Source organism: Lissotriton vulgaris, chromosome 4_1 (assembly GCF_964263255.1).
Source record: "Lissotriton vulgaris chromosome 4_1, aLisVul1.2, whole genome shotgun sequence".
Classification (NCBI taxonomy): Eukaryota; Metazoa; Chordata; class Amphibia; order Caudata; family Salamandridae; genus Lissotriton; species Lissotriton vulgaris.
In genome coordinates, this window is record NC_141691.1 from 225358853 (window position 1) to 225381016 (window position 22164).

The window sequence follows — 22164 nt, forward strand, 5'->3', positions numbered from 1 at the left end:
CATATTCCTTGTAGATTACTAAAGAATAGAGCTCCATGCAGCCAGTCCAACAATATATATTTATTTTCATTAGCAAGTGTACAGATCAATGAAATCGCACATTTTTAAGTTTTCATGATGTTTTTCGCGCCAAACATGTAGGATTTAAATTTTTGTGAAGGAGCAAAGTTTGGGAGGTGTATAAATCTTTCTCTTTTCATGAGAATTAAACAAAAAAAAACTGCTTCGTATCCATAACCTTGTTTTTCCACTGAGTGCTTAAATGACAATGCCATGTATTTTGTTGCCTCCTTTTAGGCTCATTTGCCCTTTGCCGTCGTTGGGAGTACAGAAGAATTGAAAATAGGCAATAAAATGATGAAGGCCCGCCAGTATCCATGGGGAACCGTTCAAGGTAGGCCCAATCTGTACTTGCTTTCGGTGGGCTCATTGATGCCATCAGTCTACAAGGAGTCCACGCCATGTCATTACACATGTAACTACAAATATATAAACATTGGCTACCTTGTGTCTCTGTGACTGGGATAGCTTGGTCATTTAGTTTTTGTTTGTTATGGTATGATCACTGCTGAAGTTTTAAGACTTCTGAATATATATGATAAAGATTGTGTTAAATATTTACAGTTTTTGGGAGCATTTTCTTCTATTTTCTTGCCCTACATCTCATCTGTGCTTTCTTTTTTTTAACTTTATTTTTCAGTTCACATATTACAAATAAAAAACAAAGCAAATCTGCAACAAATCCGCATATGTAGATATATCGTTGTCATCTGTGCTTTCTTAACTAGTAAATAACAAACCTCTCTAGAGGGTTCCCGGCATACCTAGTAATCTTCAATTTGCACCTTTCACTTTCAACACATTGTGCATCAGATGCAAAATAAATATACTTGTATTAGGCTGTTGATGGTAATAGTTATTCCCCAAAGCCAATATTCAACACCAGGGGTTGTAGCCTTCAGTCATTCCCCCACTCATTCTGCCTACAGAAAACAGGGTGGTTCTTGATAAACAATCTGCAACAGAAGAAGAGTTTAGTACCCAAGGCTTCTGATGAAACAACCTGATTCTGCAAAGCCAGAGACAGTTTGTCTAATACTGATACAATACCAGGCATGGTACCTGAGCTTCCCTACCAATCTGATCAGAAAGCGTTCTGTCGATATAGGATGAATTATTCAGCCCAGATGCCTTCTAAAGTATCCTGTAATGGAGATGTGGCACAGCACCAGTGCCAATAAATGACTGGGAGGGACCGGGCGCATAGCGGATGCGGACAGCGGGCGCACTAAGGCAAGCCCGTCTGTGCCTGGCGCCAGAACCTCTGCTCAAACGGCCAGCTATTCTAGGAAAGAACTGTAGGAGAGTAGGGTCTGCAATCATATGGTCACCCCAGATTTTTGCTTTTTGCTTCACTGGTTTACGACTTTCCCTGGCTGTGGGCCTGCTAATCAGACCCACAGCCTAGCTGTTCTCTCTCTAAATTGACATCTATGTACTTTAGGTGCATTTACCAATTGGTATTGGGTCACTCTTGTAAGTCCTTGTACAGTGTACCATAGGTACCCAGGGCATAAGTGAACCCAAGGCCTACCAGGGGCTGCTGCATGTATTATGCCACCCCTGGCTGGCCCTCCAAATCTGACACAACTGGCTGATCATCAGCTGGGGCAAGGTGGTGTAATCACCCTTTGCTGTAGATATAGTATACCTATATCTAAACCTAAAATGGACACATATACTCCTATAAGTCACTCCTATGGCAGGCCTTAACAATCCTGGAGGCAGAGTGCTTGGAATTATGTGAGATGGTGCTCTGGCATGAGCTGAGCCTGTCTGCAGCTTTCGGAACCAAGTCCTTTAGCTGTTTCCATGATAACGCTATACCATATACTCTTAAGTGCATTATAACCTCTCGGTTATTGCTAACTTTGGCATAGCATTATCAAAACATGTCGAGTAAGGTGTCATACGATTTGGAATACTACCCCCTCGCCAATTCTGGCGACGGGGGTAGTATTCCACAGAATTGGCGAGGGGGTAGTATTCCACCCTTTTAGAGGGACACGACATGTATGTAACTGTGAACCCCGGTTAAAGTTAACTCGAGCCTCAGCATCACAAAATGGTTGCTGCCACACAAGTCTGACCTCCTGCTGCTGGGAGTCCTTCCAGCGAGGGAGGCTTGGACAAAGGGTTTCCTGCCTTGGGAGGTGCTAGCACCACCCCAGACAGGATTTTGTGTATTAGGTAGGACAGGCCTGAAAGGAATGAGACATGCCTTGGGGCACACAAGGTGCCTCTGTGCATACACCGGTTCAAACCAGTTGCTGGGGCACTCCAGCCCCAGCTCTGGCGCGAAACCTGACAAAGTATAGGGGGTGTAACCACCCCCTTCCTGGTCCCACCCATAGGAGGGACCTAGTGATAGTACAGCCCCCTTTAGCAGAATAAAGGTAGGAGCTGGTCCCATTCCAAGTTAGATTATCCTGAATTGATTTTACAAGAAGAAACTCTGGACTTCGACGTTCTGCTCCACAGAAGACTGAAGAAATCTCCCTTGTGGGCAAGGAGTGTCCACCCTGCACAAGCAGGCACCATCAAGCGTCCAGCGGCTTCACTTTGTCGTCTTCCCTCGAGGATCCAGACTTCAGAGCCCGACGAGACTCTGATTCCCAGACCTCTCCGACCTCTACCTGCATCTGCAGCACAGCCGAGATCCGAGGGTGCGACGAGACACGTGGTACCGGCCATCTTGAAGAAACTGCACTTCATCGAGGATACCTCAGAAGTCGTGCTGGAAGCGAAGTGCTTTGGGGATTGAGAAGCCCCAGCCCCGAGCAGCTCCTGCACAGAAGATCAGCCCTCCAGCATCCACGAGATTTGCTGGGGCCCTTTTGCTTGATTGCTGCTTGACGCGTTGTCTGGTCACTTGCCGGCAGGCTAGTGGCCTCCTAGACGACGAACCTTGAAATCCACACCGCTGGTCTGGTTGCTCCAGACTGGCCCCTGCTTCCCTGCAAAGGAGAAGCACCCCGGACCCTCCTGGTCCGCACCAGACGCCGATTCCACTCACCGCGTGGGTTGACTTTGCCAAGGCTTGTTGACGCCGAATCCGGATCCAACACCGCCGATAGCGAGAGCCTGCGTGGGACAGCTCGTGCCTCCATCCTGGTCGTCGAAGACACCACCTGGTCCACGTAGCTGCAGAGTCAAGCGCCCACTCTTCACCTGATCGTGACAACAGCCTCTGGTTCCTTCCTGGTTCCACTCCAGTCACTGGCTAGTGACTTTGAACTTTGTCCCCTCTGCTTTCAGGTCTTCAGCTTCCTTGATCCACCCTTGGATCACACCGGACATCTCCCTCCTGGTCGCCTGCAGCATCTTTTCTTTCAGGCTCCATAGACTTAAACGCAGAAACCCGACACGACTTCGCACCTATGCACCCGCAGCCCGTGGGTGAGGTAACGAGAGCATTTCGGTGCTCAAGGGTAGATTGACTCTCCTAGTGTCCAGATTCACAGTCGTTATAGTCCTAACTAGTCAGGATTGTCCGTACTCAGCTTTTTCTTGAACTGTACTATCCATCGAGGTTGTTACGCATCTCGCGTGTGAGTTCACACTCTGCACACGCATTCCGTGGGCCTCCTATTACTTACCTAAAGTTAGGATAGCATAGTCCCAGTGATCCTACAGCCTCTGGACAGCTCCATTCCTCCTATCGATTTCCTTATACCATTTACTTAGTATATGGTTTGTCGTGCCCCTAGGGCACCATTGTAATTTGTGCGACCTAACGTATTTTTCTTAAGAGTCTTGTCATGTGCTTAGCCCTCTGATCTCATTAAGAGTTCAGAGGTGTATGTTAGTTAATAAATATCTTGTTTATTTTCATAACTACCTGTGTGGTGTCCTTTCATTTGGTATTCAAGAGGTTATATTTGGTAAAACAGCTGGCTTCACATGCCAAAAGTTTTTAGCCTAAGACTGCTTTGTCCATGCTACCATTAGGATAGCTGGTCCATAAGGTTGACTTACAACCAATCACCATAAGGGTTGTTTGGACTGATACAAGGTGATAACTGGAACTAGTGAGCATCATATATCAGGCCAACTTCTCACAAGAACTAATGGACATATGCCATAACAGTAAACGCAGTCATTGTCACTCTCATGATTGGTGCTTTATCACAAACAGGTACATGTGTCAAAGGTGCAATTCTACTGCCAAGATAGTGGGCCAGTCGCCGCCTGCTGACTCTACAACCTCTACCAGTGAGGCATCAAACAGGCAAACTGCCATAAATGTGTACTTCTGCATGCTACTTTAATCACAGTCTCTTGTTAAAATCAAATATGAATTTGCAAATCTTATGTTCCATCATGACCCAGACTCACCTTTCTTATTGAGACCGGGCAGACCGCTCCTCTGATCCTGACATTAAGTGTGCCATCCCCAGAGGCTTCAATATTGAAAGGCTAGATAGAACAGGCACAAGAGATGGGGGGGTTAGCAATTGTCTATCGCAACTCAATTGAGACCAGCTTTACATCAATATTTAATCTAGACTGTGAAGTAAGTATTCTGCTTATAGAGCGCACGAATGGCAAGGCGTGTTGGCGCTGTAGCAGGACACTGGTTTAGTACAGGAGGAGTACCTTACTTTTGCCTGATAAATAGCATGCCTTCAGCAACTTCCTGAACCGTGGTCTGGAGGCTTGGAGTCTGATATTGTCTGGTAATTCATTCCATAATCTAGACGCACAGTATGTCAGGCTCCTACCACCCCATCACGCTCTTCATATTTTGGGTAGCTGGACTAGACCTTTGTTAGCCGACCTAAGATTGCGCCGAGTAGTGTACTGCTGAAATAATTTCTGTAAATCAGCTTCTCCACCACCAAGCTGGGCTTTATGTACCAAGCACAAAGCTTTAAACTCTATTTGCTGCTGCACCTGCGGCCAGTGAAGGGTGTTTATGCTGCCAGAAATGTTATGGAACTTTGGAATGTTTAACAGCTTTCCGACTGCAGCATTTTGTAAAGATTGTAGTTTGGACAGTTGGCGCTTGTTAATGCCCTTAAAGAGGGCATTGCAATAGTCAATCTTTGAAAGAATCAAAGCGACACAACCGATATCCGTAGTTCTGGGGGGATGAAAGGAAAACCTTTTCGCAGGACTTTTAACTGGAAGACGCAAGCTGATGTAAGCTGGTTAATTTGGCCTAGGAAACTTGGTTGATCGTCTAACAAGTTTTCCAAGTTCCTGACTTTTCCTGCGGGTACAGGGCAATTTCCTGAGTGGTTCCAGAGCGGTGCCCCAGTCCCAAACTCCATCACTTCTGTTTTTCCCAAATTTAGCTTGAGATAGTTCTGGTGCATCCAATCCATGATGTTTTAGACAGCCATTGAATTTCCTAGCAATGGTGGCCACATTTGAAAAGATGGCAATAACAAATTGGGTGTCATCAGCGTATGACACCAAAGAGAACCCATGTCCGCTGGTTAGCTTAGCCAGACGTGTCACATAAATGTTAAAAAGTGTTGGGGACAAAGCTGACCCTGGGGGAAGTCCACAGGGGAGCAAAACCTCTCTGATTGATGTTTGTCCCAGCACACCCTTTGTTCCCTATCCACGAGAAATGAGGCCAGAATTCTGAGAGCCATCTCATTAAATTCCCATTGCCTTAAGTCTTTGAATCTGTACCTGATGGTTCACGGTATCAAATGTGGCTGAGAGGTCTAGTAGGATTAGGATGGCCTTTCCTCCACTGTCCAGTTGCCTGCGTATTTCCTCAGTGGCCATAATTCGGGCTGATTTGCTCAAGTGGTGTTGTCTAAAGTAGTGTTGAGAGTAAGGGTCTGTGTTGATGACCCGGATTTTGCTGCTAGTAACAGATCTCTGTGGATAGAGGGGTAAACCTGCTCAACTGACTTGATGTGGCAGGCCTAATTTAGCTAGCTGGCTTCGGCTTACTAGTACTGCAGGGACTCGGACATTTCCCTACCAATTTTTCGTAGATCAGTTGTATTTTTATCTGGAAGAAGCTTGCCATCTTCTCGCAGAAACTCTGGTCCGCAACAAATTGATTTTCTTGATTAAGTTTGGATAGTGTTGTGACCATCTTAAAAAGTTCTCTTGAAGTTTTTTGCACCCTAGATTTTACTAGTAAAGTAAATATTTTTCACATTTATTATGGCTCACTTGTACTCCTCTAAGGCAAGTTTGTAAGGCAGTTTACTCTCTAGGTGCCTACACCTGATGTTTATGGGTTTACGGTCTGGATTGTACTTTGGGACAGAGGCCCTTTTTGCCTTTATTTGATCTTAACAGGGCTAACTGATCAATTGCTGATCGGATCCATCCATCCATATTATCAGCTGCCTCATTAACATTCGTCTCTAGAGATGGTGGGCTTGTATCCAACAGCTCTGTTAACTCTACTTTCCTGATTTTATGGCAAGACCTAGATTTAAAGGAGCCAATCTCTCTCCTTATAGGTATGTTTGAAGAAGATGGCATTGTGATCCGACCATGTTACTGGAAATATTTTTCCGACTGAGATATTAGGGTTGTTGGTAAAAATACCATCAAGTGAGTTTTGGGCCTTGTGTTTAGGTTCCGAGGCTAGTTGTGTAAGCCCAAAACCTTCTAAGTTATCAACCAGTATGACTGTCTGAGTTTTTGTCTGCTTCTAAGTGGAAATGAAAATCCCCCAATATACTGAATGTTGGGGAGTCAAGACATGATTCCATGAACATCTGTAAACCCTGTAGGAAGAGTATTTTTGGACCCGGGGGCCGGTATAGGAGCAAGCCAGGAAAGGATGCAGTATTAGAACATTTTAAATTAAAATCCATAGCTTCTGCTCCTGGTAACTAGCACGACGCGAAAGTAGCCTTGAAAGTGGATCAGAAGATGATTGCTGTGCCACCCCCTTTTTTCCATGATCTTTCTACGCTGGCTAGGGAGTAACCTACTGGTATAACACTAGCCCAGTCAGTCTCCGAGGTGCACGTAGCCCAAGTTTCGTTAAGGAAAACCAATCCGGGTCTGAGGTCTGTAGTAAGTGATCTAGTTCATATTTGTGCTTAATAGCCGATCTCGTGTTCAGCAGTATGGCATTTAGACAGCCCGCCTCTAATTCGTGATTAGTATCGGTATATTTTACTAACTTTCTGCGGAGTTCTGAGCTGAGGTAGCCTTAGTACTATCCTTCCCTGGGTCTGGTAAGTTCTTGTCTCTTGTCAGCAAGCGGGGGGTTTGGAGCGAAAGTATGTGCGATGGTGTCATTAAATGAAAAACTGCACACAGTACACTGATAGCCGTGATTATCTCGCCACCCCCCGGCCACCTGGCTGAGTTGCAACGCTTACCATTATTATATGCTTGCAGCTGTGTTGAAGAATAGCTAATACCTAAAATCCGAGCAGGGGTCGTGGCGCATTCCAGGTGCAGACAGGCTTCCCTTTTGCACTCCTTCTGGACTGCATTGTGAAAATATGCCTAAGGAGCCAAAACCGGAAATGAGGAACCGGAAATGCGTGAAAGAGCTGGACCGCCAACTGCTATGATGGCCGCCCGGTTCTTAGCTTTAGTATTCAAGTGAACAAATCCTATACATTTGAAGGAATATTAATCTATCGACTACCAGGCCCAAGATCCAGTTTTATTCAGAAAATTCAGACCTTTGTGGAATCTTGCACAAATTACTCGAGCTTTACAAGTGTAGGAGACTTCAATATTCATCTTGAGTTGTCTTTCCACCGTCAACACTGATCACTTAGTAGATACTCCTTAAATGTTTTACCCTACACCAACTAATTGATGTACCCGGTCATATGGCTAGTCATACGTTGGATGGAGTTTTTATAAACCATTCAGATTTGGAAATAGATAAAATCCTGCCACTTCCATGGTCCGAACACAAGGCAATCTTTATTTCACAACTCCCTATGACAGAACAGCACTAAATCTTACAGTTGGAAGTATTAAATACAGGCCATGGAGAAGTCTCAATGTGGAGGCTTTGCAGGATACGCTTTCTAAATCCGCTCTCGCTCCCCATAGTAATATCACTAATGCAGCAATCAATTACACTCACTGGTTAGTTGCAGCATGTCAAAAAGTGGTACCAGAAAAACAATGAAGAGTTATAGGAAAACTGTTTGGAAAAGGGCCTCCGTTCTCCCTTTGGTGAAAAAACCCTCCCTGGATCCCAAGCAGGTGGAAAACTATAGACCCATCTCTCGCCTTCTGTTTCCTGCCAAAATGTTTGAGAAGGCAATGAATGAAGAAATTCTAACCTTATTGGACACCTATCAGCCGCTCGACTCTTCCCAATACGATTTTAGAGCAAACCATTGTACTGAGTCAGTGCTAGTGGTTGCATCTAAAGAGATAAAAGGAGTGCTGTATAAGGGCAGCAGAGCTGCATTTATCCTATTTGATCTCTCTGGGCCTTTGACATGTTTCACCACGAACTCATTGTCAAACGACTTCATTCGCTAGGTTTCAGGAACACTGCATTAAAATTGCTGAGTTTGTTCCTTGACGATTGACAACAGTGGGTAGAGATGGGAGAAGCAAGGTTGAGTTTCTTCTCCCTCACTTGTGGGGTACCTCAGGGCTCCGCACTTAGCCCCACCTTTTTTAATGTGTATGTCACCCAATTGGTCGATCTGATTCACAGTTGTGGCCTGGCTGTATTCTCTTATGCAAACGACACGCAGATAGTGGTATCTATCTCGTCACAGGTGGGAAAAGATGCAAACAATTTCTGTAGATGCATTTCCCTGGTTGCAGGCTGGATGCAGAGAAATTGTCTCAAACTAAACTACGACAAAACGGAGGTTCTGCTTTTTGGAAAGGAGACCTCCTTCTGGGATGCATCCTGGTGGCCTTTAGAGCTTGGTGCACTACCAAAGCCAGTGCAGAAGGCAAAAAAATTGGGAGTCATTTTTGACACCAAATGATGTTTTTCTGCCTAAATCAAAGCTGAAAATTCTTCCGTTCATCCCGTTTGAGCTACGGACAACGGTGAGGATGGCCCTCATCTTTTCACAGTTGGACAACTGCAATACCCTGTACTTGGGTACCGCAAATACTTCATAAAGAAACTGCAGTCCCTACAAAATAAAGTAGCAAGAACTCTATTGAAGGTCACCAAGTTCAAACCCATTTCTCATTTAATGCATGACCTTCACTGGTTGCCATTAGAGAAGAGGATCTCTTTCAAGGCTCTGTGCATAGTACTCGGCTCATTATAGAGCCAGTCCGTCCTTCTTTTAGGATCGGTTCTCTTGGTTTAATCCCAGTAGATACCTCCGATCTAGCTCTGCACGAATGGTCACGGTCCCAAGAATAAGCAAAGCAAAATGGGACTGAAGAACTATTCAGTTCTTTGGTGGGAAGTTATGGAATTCCCTACCTGTTGCACTAGGCTCTCAACCGATCTTGCAGCAATTTAGGAGACCGTTGGAAGACCTGGCTATTTTTACAATAGGTAAATGAGCAATGCCATAGGTATCCCCTTGGACTGATGGCCATCCTTAATTTGATCTGCTCAGCGCTAAGCCACCTTCGGGAATTGCACGCTCTATAAAACTATTTCATTCATTCAGCTTATAAAGTGTTCTGAAGATCATCTAGACTAGGTTTGCACTGTACAACCAATAACTAAGAACAAACTCCAGTAACTCTGGGATTTACACCACAGCGTAGGATCAGCCGTGTCTTGCATGCTTCAGGCTTGTCCCATTCTGGCAAGGGTTGCCTTACTCCATATGACTGCTCCTCCATCCAGTGCTCGATTCGGACGCTCACCAGTTCAGCATTACTTAGAGTAGAAGGCTTGCAGGCTTTGGTCATGCGGCCTTGTTGCAAAAGGGTAGGAGATCAAGTTGTCATAGGATGCCTGTACATCCCAGGATGTGCTTGTACGTATTGAAATAAACACAGCTGTTGTAATGCACTAGCAAAAGTCCGGCTCAGGGCTTTGATCTTACAGGCACCTTGATCGATGTTGCTGGACTTTGATACCTTTTACAGACTCCCCTTTACTGAGTACATAACTATTTCTTTCAATCACGCTGTGCAGATTTTAAAGGGTTGTAGACGTACCCTTTAATCTTCCAAGGTGTTAATTCAAATCATCGACACCTTTCGCTCTTCTAGCTAAAGAAGTGGATGAAGGGTTTAATCTCCAGTCATGCCAGTTTACAAGACAAAATGACAAGACATTTATCACTACAGACATTTGAGGTGAGCAGATCTAGAGTGTCGCTGGTGTTGAGAGTGCTCTAACAGGAGCTGCTTTCCACTTAAACTTGAGAACTACCCAGAGTTCTCCTTCTTTTTTGCATAATTTATGCGTCACTCTATGCCTGAAAGTGTTTTGTTTTGACTTAATACTGGTGCTCCCTTGTGTCTGGACAAAGCGATACCTCTCTGAAGAGCTCTAATTAGAGCGAAACACTGTGTCAGGGGTTGCTTTTATTCATTTCAGGTTGGCTTGATTTGGTATTTTACCAATTCAAAGCTGTAATATTGTGCCTGGAGTGATAAATGGCTTTTGTCATTTACAGCTCGGCAAGGACAGCACTGTACTAGTCCTATGCTTAAAGACTTTGCTGTATAAATGGCAAAAGACTTTGTCCTTTTCTATCTCGGCGTGGATAGCACTGTGCTAATCCTATGCTTAAAATTTTTGATAGAAAAACAGACATTTGAGATGAGCAGATCTAGAGTGTCGCTGGTGTTGAGAGTGCTCTCCACCTAAACTTGAGAACTACCCAGAGTTCTCTCTTTCTTTTTTGCATAATTTGTGCGTCACTCTATGCCTGAAAGGGTTTTGTTTTGATATATATATATATTTTTTTCTTTTTTTTTTTGATTAATCAATTGAATTGACGTCTTTCATCTTGGATTGGTAAGTTTAAAAAAGAAAAAAAAAAAATATATATATATATATATATATATCACCACATGCACCATTGGAATAACTTGCCACCATCAGTAGCCACAATATAGCACTTTTTTCTGATGCTGGGCAGCATCAGCAAGAAACATTGACTAAGTTAACAAGGCAAGATATATTGGCTTATTTAATGTAGGTGCAAGGCATTAATTTAGACATTCATAATACAGTGCAGACCGAAAATGTTTTGGGGATCTGTTTTCTTTGAAACCAGTATTGCAGGTTTTCTAATTGGTAGGGCTACTCACATAAGCAGGCAACCTATGTTTCACAAAATTCTTCATTTTGAAGACAATTGTGATTCTTCGCCTCGTGGAAGTTTGATTGTGTAAACGTGGTGCTTTACCTGCATCTTCCATTTTCCCATCAGTTCTGTTAGATGCCTTTTTAGGTCGAGGGACTGTAGGCTTGGCCGAAGGCCAAGACCGGAAGTCAGGAGAATTAATGCTACTTAGAGTGGCTCCTTTATCCCACCTCTCTTTTCGTCTCATCTCCCATTGGCTGGCTTCCTAAAAGGAGGCCAGCCATTGGAGGAGAGAGCCGTCCCTCCAAAGAAGCTCCGTCTTTTTCGGATTCGGGGGCGTGATTTTTTGCATTCTTTAGCCCTGTGACGTCGTCTGTCACTCAGGGCGCAAAACGACGCCCCCAAATCCGAAAAAATCTCGGGGCATTTTTCAGCCATTTTGAAGCTCGCTTCGAGCCCTCCTGAGGTCGGTTTGGGTCGTGTGCTTCTGTTTTCCTGCGTGCCCCTTGGCCGAGCACTTTACAGTGCGCCTGGAGGCTCGCGTTATTTATCTCCTTTGTTTTTCCCTCACGTCGTGCTCTCTGGCCGAGCCTCTGCCTCTGAGGGTGCCTGGGGGCTCGGTTTGCACTTTGTCCGCCTGCGTGCCCCCTGGCCGAGCCTCTAAGGGCGCCTGGGGGCTCGCTTTTGTTTAAATGCTTCCTGCTCGGGGGGGGGGGACCCGAGGGTCGTCGTGCGCCCGGGGCTCCTCTTTAAAAGTGTCTCCGCGAGCTGCGTGTTGGCTCCCTCCCACAGCTGCAGCGCACCTCCGGTGCCCAGGCCGAAGTGTGATCCCAATCCGACCCTGCCTGCCATGCCCGTCATCCCCGGGAGGGCAGCTGCCCCTTCCACCGCGGTGCCCGAGGAGGAGCAGCCCCCCGCCGCAGTGCCCGAGGAGGAGCAGCCCCCCCGCCGAGGTGAGGCAGGCCGAGGCGGAGCAGCCCCCGCCGCAGTGCCCGAGGAGCCCCCCGCCGCCGTGCCCGAGGAGGTGCCCAAGGAGATCCCCGAGATCCTGGCGGACCCCCGCACCAGACGGCGCTACAAGCGCGGCCGCTTCCTGGGCAGGGGCAGCTTCTGCAAGTGCTTCGAGGTCTCGGACATGGAGACGGAGGAGCTGCTGGCCTGCAAGATCGTGCCCAAGAGCCGGCTGCGGGACCCGGAGCAGAAGCTGAGCACGGAGATCGCCATCCACCCCAGCCTGGACCACCCGCACGTGCTGCGCTTCTGCGGCTCCTTCGAGGACCAGCACTTCGTCTACGTGCTGCTGGAGCTGTGCCGGCACAGGGTAAGCAGAGACACTCCAGGCCGCAGGGCTGCTGCTGTGGGAGTTTATGGGGGAGCTGTGGCTGGTAACATTAGTGGGAGGCCTATAGGACTGCTATGCCGGAGGGGGAAGTCAACGGGACATCTGCTGAAACCCCGTCCGCCCTGGTGAGATGCGGAGACCGGCAGTCCTTTCACCTGTATCCCGCCCTGGTGAGATGCGGAGACCAGCAGTCCTTGCATCCGTCCCCCGCCCTGGTGAGATGCGGAGACCGGCAGTCCTTGCACCAGTCCTCCGCCCTGGTGAGATGCGGAGTCCCGCAGTCCATTCACCCGTCTGCGTCAGAGGGTCCAGGGAGCAGCTTTCATTTAAGAGCATGGCCGAAAATCGGGAACCGATGGGCACACATGCCAACATTTCAGAAGAGGTAAGGGGGAGATTTGAATAAATTAACAGAATCGGGAAAATGCATCCGTCCTACTGACTTCTGTTACAGCAGTGGCAATTTCAGTCAGGAGACAGCCACCATTAGCCACTTTTCTGCTCTAGAAATCTGGAGTTTTCCGCCTGAATGAGGTCTGTTGACAAATATGGACGGTAAGACTTGGGTAAACATGTTACAGCTTTTGTTTTTTTACCATGAACCCAGTGTTTTAAGTGGGCGGGGTCCTACTGGTAAGCAGCACCGGCAGATCTAAAGAGCAGCTGCTGAGACGAGTTCCTATCGGGCTCTCCGTTTTTGCCCTCACCCTGAGGGTGAAAAAAAGAAATGTTAACTCTGCCGCAGTGCCGACCATCACTGTATATGATGTAATCTCAGAGAGACTGGTTCTCTTATCTCATCATTTCAAAACCGAAGCATTTTCAATGTTCTATACAACGGAGCCAAGGTTGTTTCATATTTATCTTACACAACTTAGAACCAATGACCAAGCCCATAGTCCTGGCTTGTTGTAGGTGTAATGTTACGTATTGTATTCTATATCTGGGGGCAATGACGGAAGCAGCAAAATACCAGGGGGGGGGGAGGCACTATGCGCGTATATTTTTAAGCCACGCCCCTTTTTGCATCTGCCCAGTTTCATTCCATGTAAAGCCCTGCTGGCGCCTCCAGATGCTCGTCTAATTCAGATATTTCCGCTGAAGTACAATGCTCTTCTCACTCGGGCTGCTCTGTAGCGTCACGTGCAAGAGCATGAAGGGGGTTAGGGGGGGGGGATCGAAAATAGTAGGGGCTGCTGTCATTATTAACTGAAAAGGAATGTTATTTTTGTGTCCCTTTTGCGCTAGTCGGAATACAACAAACCCTGATGGGCCTCTCTTTCAAGGTGTAGTTCTGGTTAAGCATTTTCTGCTGATGTGAAATGCTGTTTTCAGCCCATTGGGGCTCTGACACTACTTCCTGCCGGAGCCTCTGATTGGGCAGTTTTGTTGTAGAACATTCTGCTCTTATCTTAGATGTGACTACTCGGGGAGTTTGGAATTAACTCTTTCTCCCAGCCTCGCAGACGGAAACATGTATGTGTGTGTGTGCGTGCCTGGGCGTGTGTGCGCATCTGTGTATGTGTGCGTGCCTATGTGTGTGTGCCTGTGTATGTGTGTGCATCTGTGTGAGCATGAGTGGGCGTATGTGCGCATCTGCATGTGTGTGCGTACCTGGGCGTATGTGCACATCTGCGTGTGTGTGCATCTGTGAGTGTGCATCTGTGAGTGTGTGCCTATGTATATGCGCATCTGTGTGGGGGTGCGTGCCTGGGTGTGTGTGCCTGTGTATGTGCGCATCTGTGTGTGTGCCTGTGTGTGTGTTTCTGGGCGTATGTGAAAATCTGTGTGTGCGTGTGCCTGGGTGTGTGCACATCTGTGTGTGTGTGCGTTTCTGGGCGTGTGTGCGCATGTGTGTGTGTGTGTGCGTGTATATGCGCATCTGTGTGTGTGCGTGCCTGGATGTTTGCACGTATGTGTGCGCGCATATGTGTGTGTGTGCCTGTGTACGTGTACACCTGTTTATGTGTGTGCATCTGTCTGTGTGTGTGCGTGCCTGGCCTTGTGTGCGCATCTGTGTGTCTGTGCATCTGTGTGAGTGCGCGTGTCCGGTTGTGTGTGCGCATTTGTGTGTGTGCGTGTGTGTGTGCGCGCGACTGGGCGTGAGTGTGTTTGCCTGTGTGTATGTGTAGGTGTGTGTGTGCGCGCATCGGTGTGTGTGTGTTTGCCTATGTATGTGAAAGCATTTGTGTGTGGACGTGCCTGTGTGCATGGCCGCGTGCGTGTCCAGGGCAATGCAATCCTTCCCTTCTGTCAAGATTAACATTCAAATGAATGTTATGTTTGTACCACATGTGCCGTTGTCAGAATGAAGTGACGGCTGATGTGGCCAGGCCTCGCCTCCACGTGGGGCTGTGATCAGGTCTTTCCCGTCAGCCTGGAGTCTGCTTTCAGTCAGGCGGAGCTCGGTGTCCTGGTCCCTGTGAGGGGCGAGCCTGAGCTCTGACATTTTTGTTATTCTCCTGCTCAGAAATGTGAGCGCACATGTGTTTCGAGTTAACTCCCAGATAGACAGGAGCGCAGTGCGCATGCCCCGGCGTCCTTCGGGCCGGGCCTGAGCTCGGGGGCTTTGGATATGTGCGGGGTTATCAAGGAGTCTCCCCAACTCACTTAAAATGAGTAAAGCGGGGTGCAGCAGTGTTGGGGTGCAGAGAGAGTGGAAGACGAATAGAAGAACTTTGCGTTAGAAGTTTTAGGTAATTCACAGAAATATTTGTCTAACCACAATCTCCCGCGCTGATTGGAGGGAGGGAAGAGACATAAAGAGAGATAAATCTGACTGTCTCAGAGTGTCTCTTGCAGGCTGTGATCTATTTTCAATGGCCTCTCTGTGGGGAGGGGTTTGGGGGGAGAGAGAGAGAGAGAGATCTGTGTCTGTCCCAGAGTGTCTCTTGGAGGCTGTGATCTGCTTTCAATGCCTCTCTGTGGGGAGGTGGGTGGGGGTGAGAGAGAGATCTGTGTCTGTCTCAGAGTTTCTCTTGTCGCTCCCTTTCTGTGTGTTGCGGGCCTCTGTCTTTTTAGGTGTTTTAGTCTGTCTCTTTCTGTGTCTGTCTCAGAGTGTCTCTTCCTACTCTCGTAGTGGAGGTTATATGGCTCTGTCTTTTTTTGTACTCTCCTCAGTCTCTCACTGCACCATCCTTTCACTGCTGCACTCTCTCCTCAGCCTCTCCCTGCACCATCCTTTCACTGACGCACTCTCTCCTCAGCCTCTCCCTCCACTGTCCCTTCACTGATGCACTCTCCTCAGCCTCTCCCTGCACCGTCCCTTCACTGATGCACTCTCCTCAGCCTCTCCCTGCACCGTCCCTTCACTGATGTACTCTGTTCAGCCCCCCATTGCATCGTCCCTTCACTGCTGCACTTTCCTCAGCCTCTCACTGCACCATCCCTTCCCTGCTGCACTCTCCTCAACCTCTCACTGCAGCACTCTCTCCTCAGCCTCTTCCTGCACCGTCCCTTCACTGATGCACTCTCTGTTCAGCCCCCCATTGCATTGTCCCTTCACTGCTGCACTTTCCTCAGCCTCTCACTGCAACATCGCTTCACTGCAGCACTCTCTCCTCAGCCTCTCCCTGCGCCATCGCTTCACTCTCTGCTCAGCCCCCCCATCCAGGCTGCAGCCCTCACTCCTCCACTGCACCATCACTCACTGCTGCACTCTCTCTCAGCCTCTCACGGTACTGTCCCTTCACTGCTGCACTCTCCTCAGACTCTCTCTCTACCCCATACCTTCACTACTGCACTCTCTCCTCAGCCTCTCCCTGCACCGTCCCTTCACTGATGCACTCTCTCCACAGCCCCTCCCTGCACCGTCCCTTCACTGCTGCACTCTCTGCTCAGCCTCTCCCTGCACCGTCCATTCCCTGATGCACTCTCTGCTCAGCCTCCCATTGCATCGTCCCTTCACTGCTGCACTCTCTTCAGCCTCTCCCTGCACCGTCCCTTCACTTGTGCACTCCTCAGTCTCTCACTGCACCATCCCTTCACTGCTGCACTCTCTTCAGCCTCTCCCTGCACCATCCCTTTACTAATGCACTCTCTCCTTAGCCTCTCCTTGCACAGTCCCTTCACTGCTGCACTCTCCTCAGCCTCTCACTGCACGGTCACTTCACTGCTGCACTCACTCCTCCTCCCCACTGCACCGTCCCTTCACTGCTGTACTCTCCTCAGCCTCTCACTGCATTATCCCTTCACTGCTACACTCTCTCCTCAGTCCCACTGCACCGTCCCTTCACTGCTGCACTCTATGCTCAGCCCCCACTGCACCGTCCTTTTACTGCTGCACTCTCCTCAGCTTCTCCCTGCACCGTCCCTTCACTGCTGCACTCTCTGCTCAGCCTCTCCCTGCACTGTCCCTTCACTGATGCACTCTCCTCAGCCTCTCCCTGCACTGTCCCTTCACTGCTGCACTCTCCTCAGCCTCTCCTTGCACCGCCCCTTCACTGATGCACTCATCTCAGCCCCCCATTGCATCGTCCCTTCATTGCTGCACTTTCTGCTCAGCCCCGCCCCCCATCCAGGCTGCAGCCCTCACTCCTCCACTGCACCATCACTCACTGCTGCACTTTCTCCTCAGCCTCTTATGGTACCGTCCCTTCACTGATGCACTCTCCTCAGCCTCTCACTGCACCATCCCTTCACTCTCTCCTCAGCTCCACTATACCGTCCCTACTACCTCACTCTCTCTATCACTACCTCACTCTCTCTTTCACTAACTCACTATCTCTCACACTACTACACTATCTCTCATTAACTCTCTCTCTACCTCAATCTCTACCTCACTACTCAACTCTCTTTCTCACAGCATCACAATATCACTACCACAGGAACTATATCTCTCTAATACACTACTTCACAACGTAACTCTCTCTATCTCACTACCTCACTCTCTCTACATCACTACCTAACTCTATCTATTACTATCTCACTATCTCATTCTCACTGCCTCACTATATCACGACACACTCTCTCAAAAATTCACAACTCTCTCACTACCTCACAACTTCACTCTCTCTCTCTAACTCATTGCTTCACTCTCTCTATCTCACTACCTCACACTCTCTCTATATACTACCTCACTATTTCTATCTCACTATCTCTCTCTCACTATATCACGACACACTCTCTGTAAAGTTCACTACATCACTCTCTCTCTATCTCACTACCGCACTCTCTCTCTCTCTCAAATACACTAACTCACTTTTACGCTCTCATACACTACCTCACTCTAGCTCACTACTTCACAACATCGCTCTGTTTCTATCTGAATACAGCACAACAACTCTCACCCTCACTACCTCATTCTTTCACGACCTCTTTATCTCACTACCTCACAAACTCACTCACTACCTCAATCACTCTCTCTCACTACCTCACTCTTTCTATCTCACTAACTCACTTTCACTCTCTCTTTCACTACCTCTTTCTCACTACAGCACAACATCACTCTATGCTTATATCTCACTACCTCACAACATCCCTCTCACTACCTCACTCTTTACTACCTCACTCTCTATCTCACTACCTCACTCTCTCTCACTACCTCACTCTCTCTATTTCAATACCTCACTCGCTCTCTCTATCGCACTCTCTCTCTGCTAATGCAATAGGTATCACATATGCAAAAAACAAAGCTAATGCCAATACAAATGACAATGCCATTTATTTAGGGATACAAAAAAGATAAAAAAATAATGAGCAATTCTAATAGCTCTACCTATAATATTGCCGAGACCATTGCATTGTAAATGCTTGTTAAGTTTCTTTTTAGGTCGAGCCTGGGCAGCACATGTGCTCCTCTGTGAGGCATGCTGTATTTAGGTAGGGACTTGAAGCTCTGCACAATCTCCGCCCACATTTTTCATTGGCTTGTGTCATTGTCCATCCTAAACTGTGGCTGTTCACTGGTGACAAAGGCTTAGTAGTCCCACCTTTGTACCGCCTTTTGTAACCTCCCATGGCGACACCCCCTGTTACGTGTGTTGTTGCTTGGTAGGCTTTAATTACAGCCTCCAAGCACTATTTCCGTAAATAGCTTTTCCCTCCCTGCAGCTCTCTCCTAACACTATTAAAAAAAAAAAATGTATAGCACACATTTGCAATCCAATAGGTCTCACATTTGCGAGAGTTTAAGCTATTGGCATTGTAAATGACAATTCCTTTTATTTATCCGTTTTAAAAACAGCACACAAATAAAAGCCATTGTAATTTGCAATGCCAATGGCTCAAACTCTCATAATTGTGAGACCTATTGCATTGCAAATGCTTGTTTCCTTTTGTAGTGCAGTTGGAGGTTTAAACATCATCTTTCTTAGTTTGCTAGTCCGAAGTGTCCAAATGTTTATAAAATAAGAGTTTTTCCTCAAAACTTTGATTGAAATATCTGTCCATGTTTGTGTGTGCCAGTGGTCTAAATTTGTATTTATAAAACTTTCTTTTAGTCGAAAATGAAAATCACTGTGACTTTGTGAAGCTGCGAGAGATGCTAATTCGAGTCAACATGGAGGATCTTCGTGAACAGACGCACACTCGTCATTATGAACTGTACAGGCGATGCAAACTTGAAGAAATGGGCTTTAAAGACACAGATCCCGATAGTAAACCATTCAGGTATTGTTTCATACTCTGATAGCACATTTCTAAGGTCCTGCATTTGGATACAACTCGTTCCCTTGAGATGACTGACTGTGAAACACATTTTTGCATCATTAGCGCTGCATAATTCTTATTTATATAATAATAGGAATTGTTAAGATGTGACATGAAGAGCGCCCCATTACGGTCAGCATTTGCTCTGTGATGGGCCTATATTGCACTGACTGGTGTTCTGATGTGTATCTGTTTCCGATTTCACCTGAAAAAAAAAGTACTGAGTTCTTTCCTTTTAGGAGCACAGATCGTTAGTATTTCCTATTTAGCCAAAGGTTTCCAAGTGTTATGATGACAGGTGCATACTGTTGAAAGCAGAGGGATATGTATCGACATGTATTCGTTTTAAAACACTGATCATGTACTTGCTCGGTTAATAGTTTTTTATTCAGGAATACACCTTTAAAATCGCCATCAGCCTCTCCAATTGCATGATGTCTTTCTATCTAAACTGAACACCTGTCCCCTTAAGACTCTTGAACAGAAAATGCTCCTATCCCGGACCTCATTCCATACCCAGAAAGTAGGGTGCACCATTCCTCTTTCTCACGTGTTTTCAAGGTCATGGGCACATTGAGAACCACACTTAATTTTGAATCCGATTTTTCATGTATTCAATTGTAAGATATTCTTTGTTATTCCTTTTCAGGGTGATCCCTGAAGCGGGAAGGTGTGTGTCTGTGGGGGGGGGGGTGTGTGAGAAAAAGGGGGATCCCAAAAACGCATTTTCCCTAGGTAATGTCTATTGGGATTTCTCTTTTTTTTTTAACACAACTACAGACCAACCGCTGGACAGAATTGCACCAAATTTGGCAGAAAGCTATATGTATGTATGTATGTGTATATATGTATGTATGTATATATACAAATCTTTAAATTCCCCAATTTTGCCACAAACTCGTTGGTGGATAGGTGCTCGTTTTGAAATGAGCCCCTGAGTGGGCCAGGTCCAGGGGGCATTTAAAAAAAAAAAGAGGGAGACTCACAAGGCCACTCTCCTACAGCTCTTTCAGCCCCGTCGACCACCACCTTTCCGGGAGCTTTATCTTTATAGAATGAGGGGGGCTGCACGGATCCTCCTCCTGTAAAGGGGACTTCATTATACAACCAGTAGTGCCCCCGGAGGTGCGTTTACTTACTTACAAGGTCTTAGCAGTCCAGTTGTGGGGGACTTATTTGTGGCAACAATAGGAGTTGGCCCCCAAGGGCGCTCAGCAGCCAAGGGGACTTTATTCCCAAACCAGTGTGCGAGCAGGTTCGTTCGCAGAATGGTTGACAAATTGGGCATGGCCTCTGACATCTCAGCAGTTACGCTGTGGGGGAGTTACTGCTGGAAACAGTAGGTGTTCTTGGCCCCTTAACTAGGGGTGGGAGCCTGCTCACGGAACTCTGTGGAATTTGGAGGAGTTTTTCGGTAACTGCAGAATTCTGCAAAGTGAAACTTGGCGAGCTCCACCAAGACCTAGCACAAAGAGGAAAAGTAAAGGTCAGCAACGAGCTGAAAGATACCAAATAAAGGTCCTAACTGAGCAGAAAAAAGGCAGAAAACGAGAAGATATATGAACAACAGGGGGAACCGTTAGTGGACGATTTTTAACTTGGTCCAGTGTACGTGTACGTGTCCGAGAGACTGGTAAAAAAACAATGTACAAAGTTCCCCAGGGGAGTTGCAAAGCAAGAATGTGGAGAGTGGAGCGTGGAAGGAGAAAGAGGGGGAATTTCCCTTGTTGGAACTAAAACCCTCACACACCTAGCAAGCTAGATGTCATGCTTCATCATATGGGTTCTGCTCCTCGTCAGACTGGCGCTGCAATGTCTGGCGGGCACCCGTAAAGGGGCTCTTTATCGGAGATCTTTTGTTCCGGCCATATGGTGCATGCGGGTGAGAGGGATTGAAAAGGGTGTAGTCGTGAGAAAGTGATGAATTAAAAAAGGTGGGTCAGTCCACAATACGTTTTATTGGCTTGGCTAACGCCCTTGATTAAAATGGTGGGAGGGGAGATATATGCTTAAGGTAGTGCAAAGCAAGATACCTACAACCCCCTGATCAGGTCAATATGTTTCTTGCCCGGATGGCAATTCGTCAGGACCTATGTGATACGTACTACACAGTGAAAATTTAAAAAGGATGTTCATACAACCTTAAGCCATGAGGTCGTACAAGGGCAGGCAACTAGGTCCTGCTGAACTGGGGTGACCTAAAGGAAAGTACATAACAAAGGAATAATTGTAGTTCTGTATTTGTTATGTTAGAAGGTCAAAAGAACAACACGCTCGAACACACTTGTGGGTGTAAAGGGACAGCAAATACGATATTCACAGGTATATATATATATAGGTCAGGAACCTGGGAGAAGAAAGAGAGCGTCGGTGTAGAGCATTGATTGATTGCAGCAGGGTTACTTGTTTCCATGCGGCTATATAGGCGCGCAAGTGGTCTTACTGACTTGCAGCTGCCCCTTCGGCAATTTCCACTCTGTGAGCCTTGACCCACGACGGGAGCTGAGCTCGTCATGAGCCACGGCGCTCCGGTGCTCATGACGAGCTCAGCTCGTCATGGCCCGTGGAACGCTCAGGTGCGGGGAGAATTCCCCCGCTGTGCTGAGCGTTCCACGGGAGGCAATACACCTGTGACGAGCTCAGCTCGTCATGAGCATGGGAGCGCTGTGCGTGCCCCCCTCCTTCCCAGCACAGCGGGTGATTAACCCCCACAACGAAGGGGTTAACGGGCTCACCCTCTTAAAGACTTCACTTGACCTGCAATTTTAGGTTAATTGATCGAGAGGTATTTTGCATAAACTTTATGCATTCCTGAGATGAGCACATTGGCATACAACCTTAGAGCCATGCTTACAAGCCAATGGGAGTTAAAACATCTCTAAATGGGTCACTCCTACATTCTACATTTTCCAGCAATCTGCATTGCCTGAATCTTAAGTGAACTTCTGGAAA

General features: G+C 47.1%; 1 protein-coding gene across 6 annotated transcripts in view; it reads left to right on the forward strand.

Moving 5' to 3' along the window:
- Positions 1–22164, forward strand: part of SEPTIN6 (septin 6) — a 190386-nt gene that overhangs the window by 125896 nt on the left and 42326 nt on the right. For all 6 annotated transcript variants that reach the window (XM_086918555.1, XM_086918553.1, XM_086918554.1 and 3 more), the window contains exons 6-7: positions 298–394; positions 19005–19173. In XM_086918555.1, coding sequence (XP_086774681.1) covers positions 298–394; positions 19005–19173 — 266 coding nt within the window. The remainder of the gene's footprint in view (positions 1–297; positions 395–19004; positions 19174–22164) is intronic.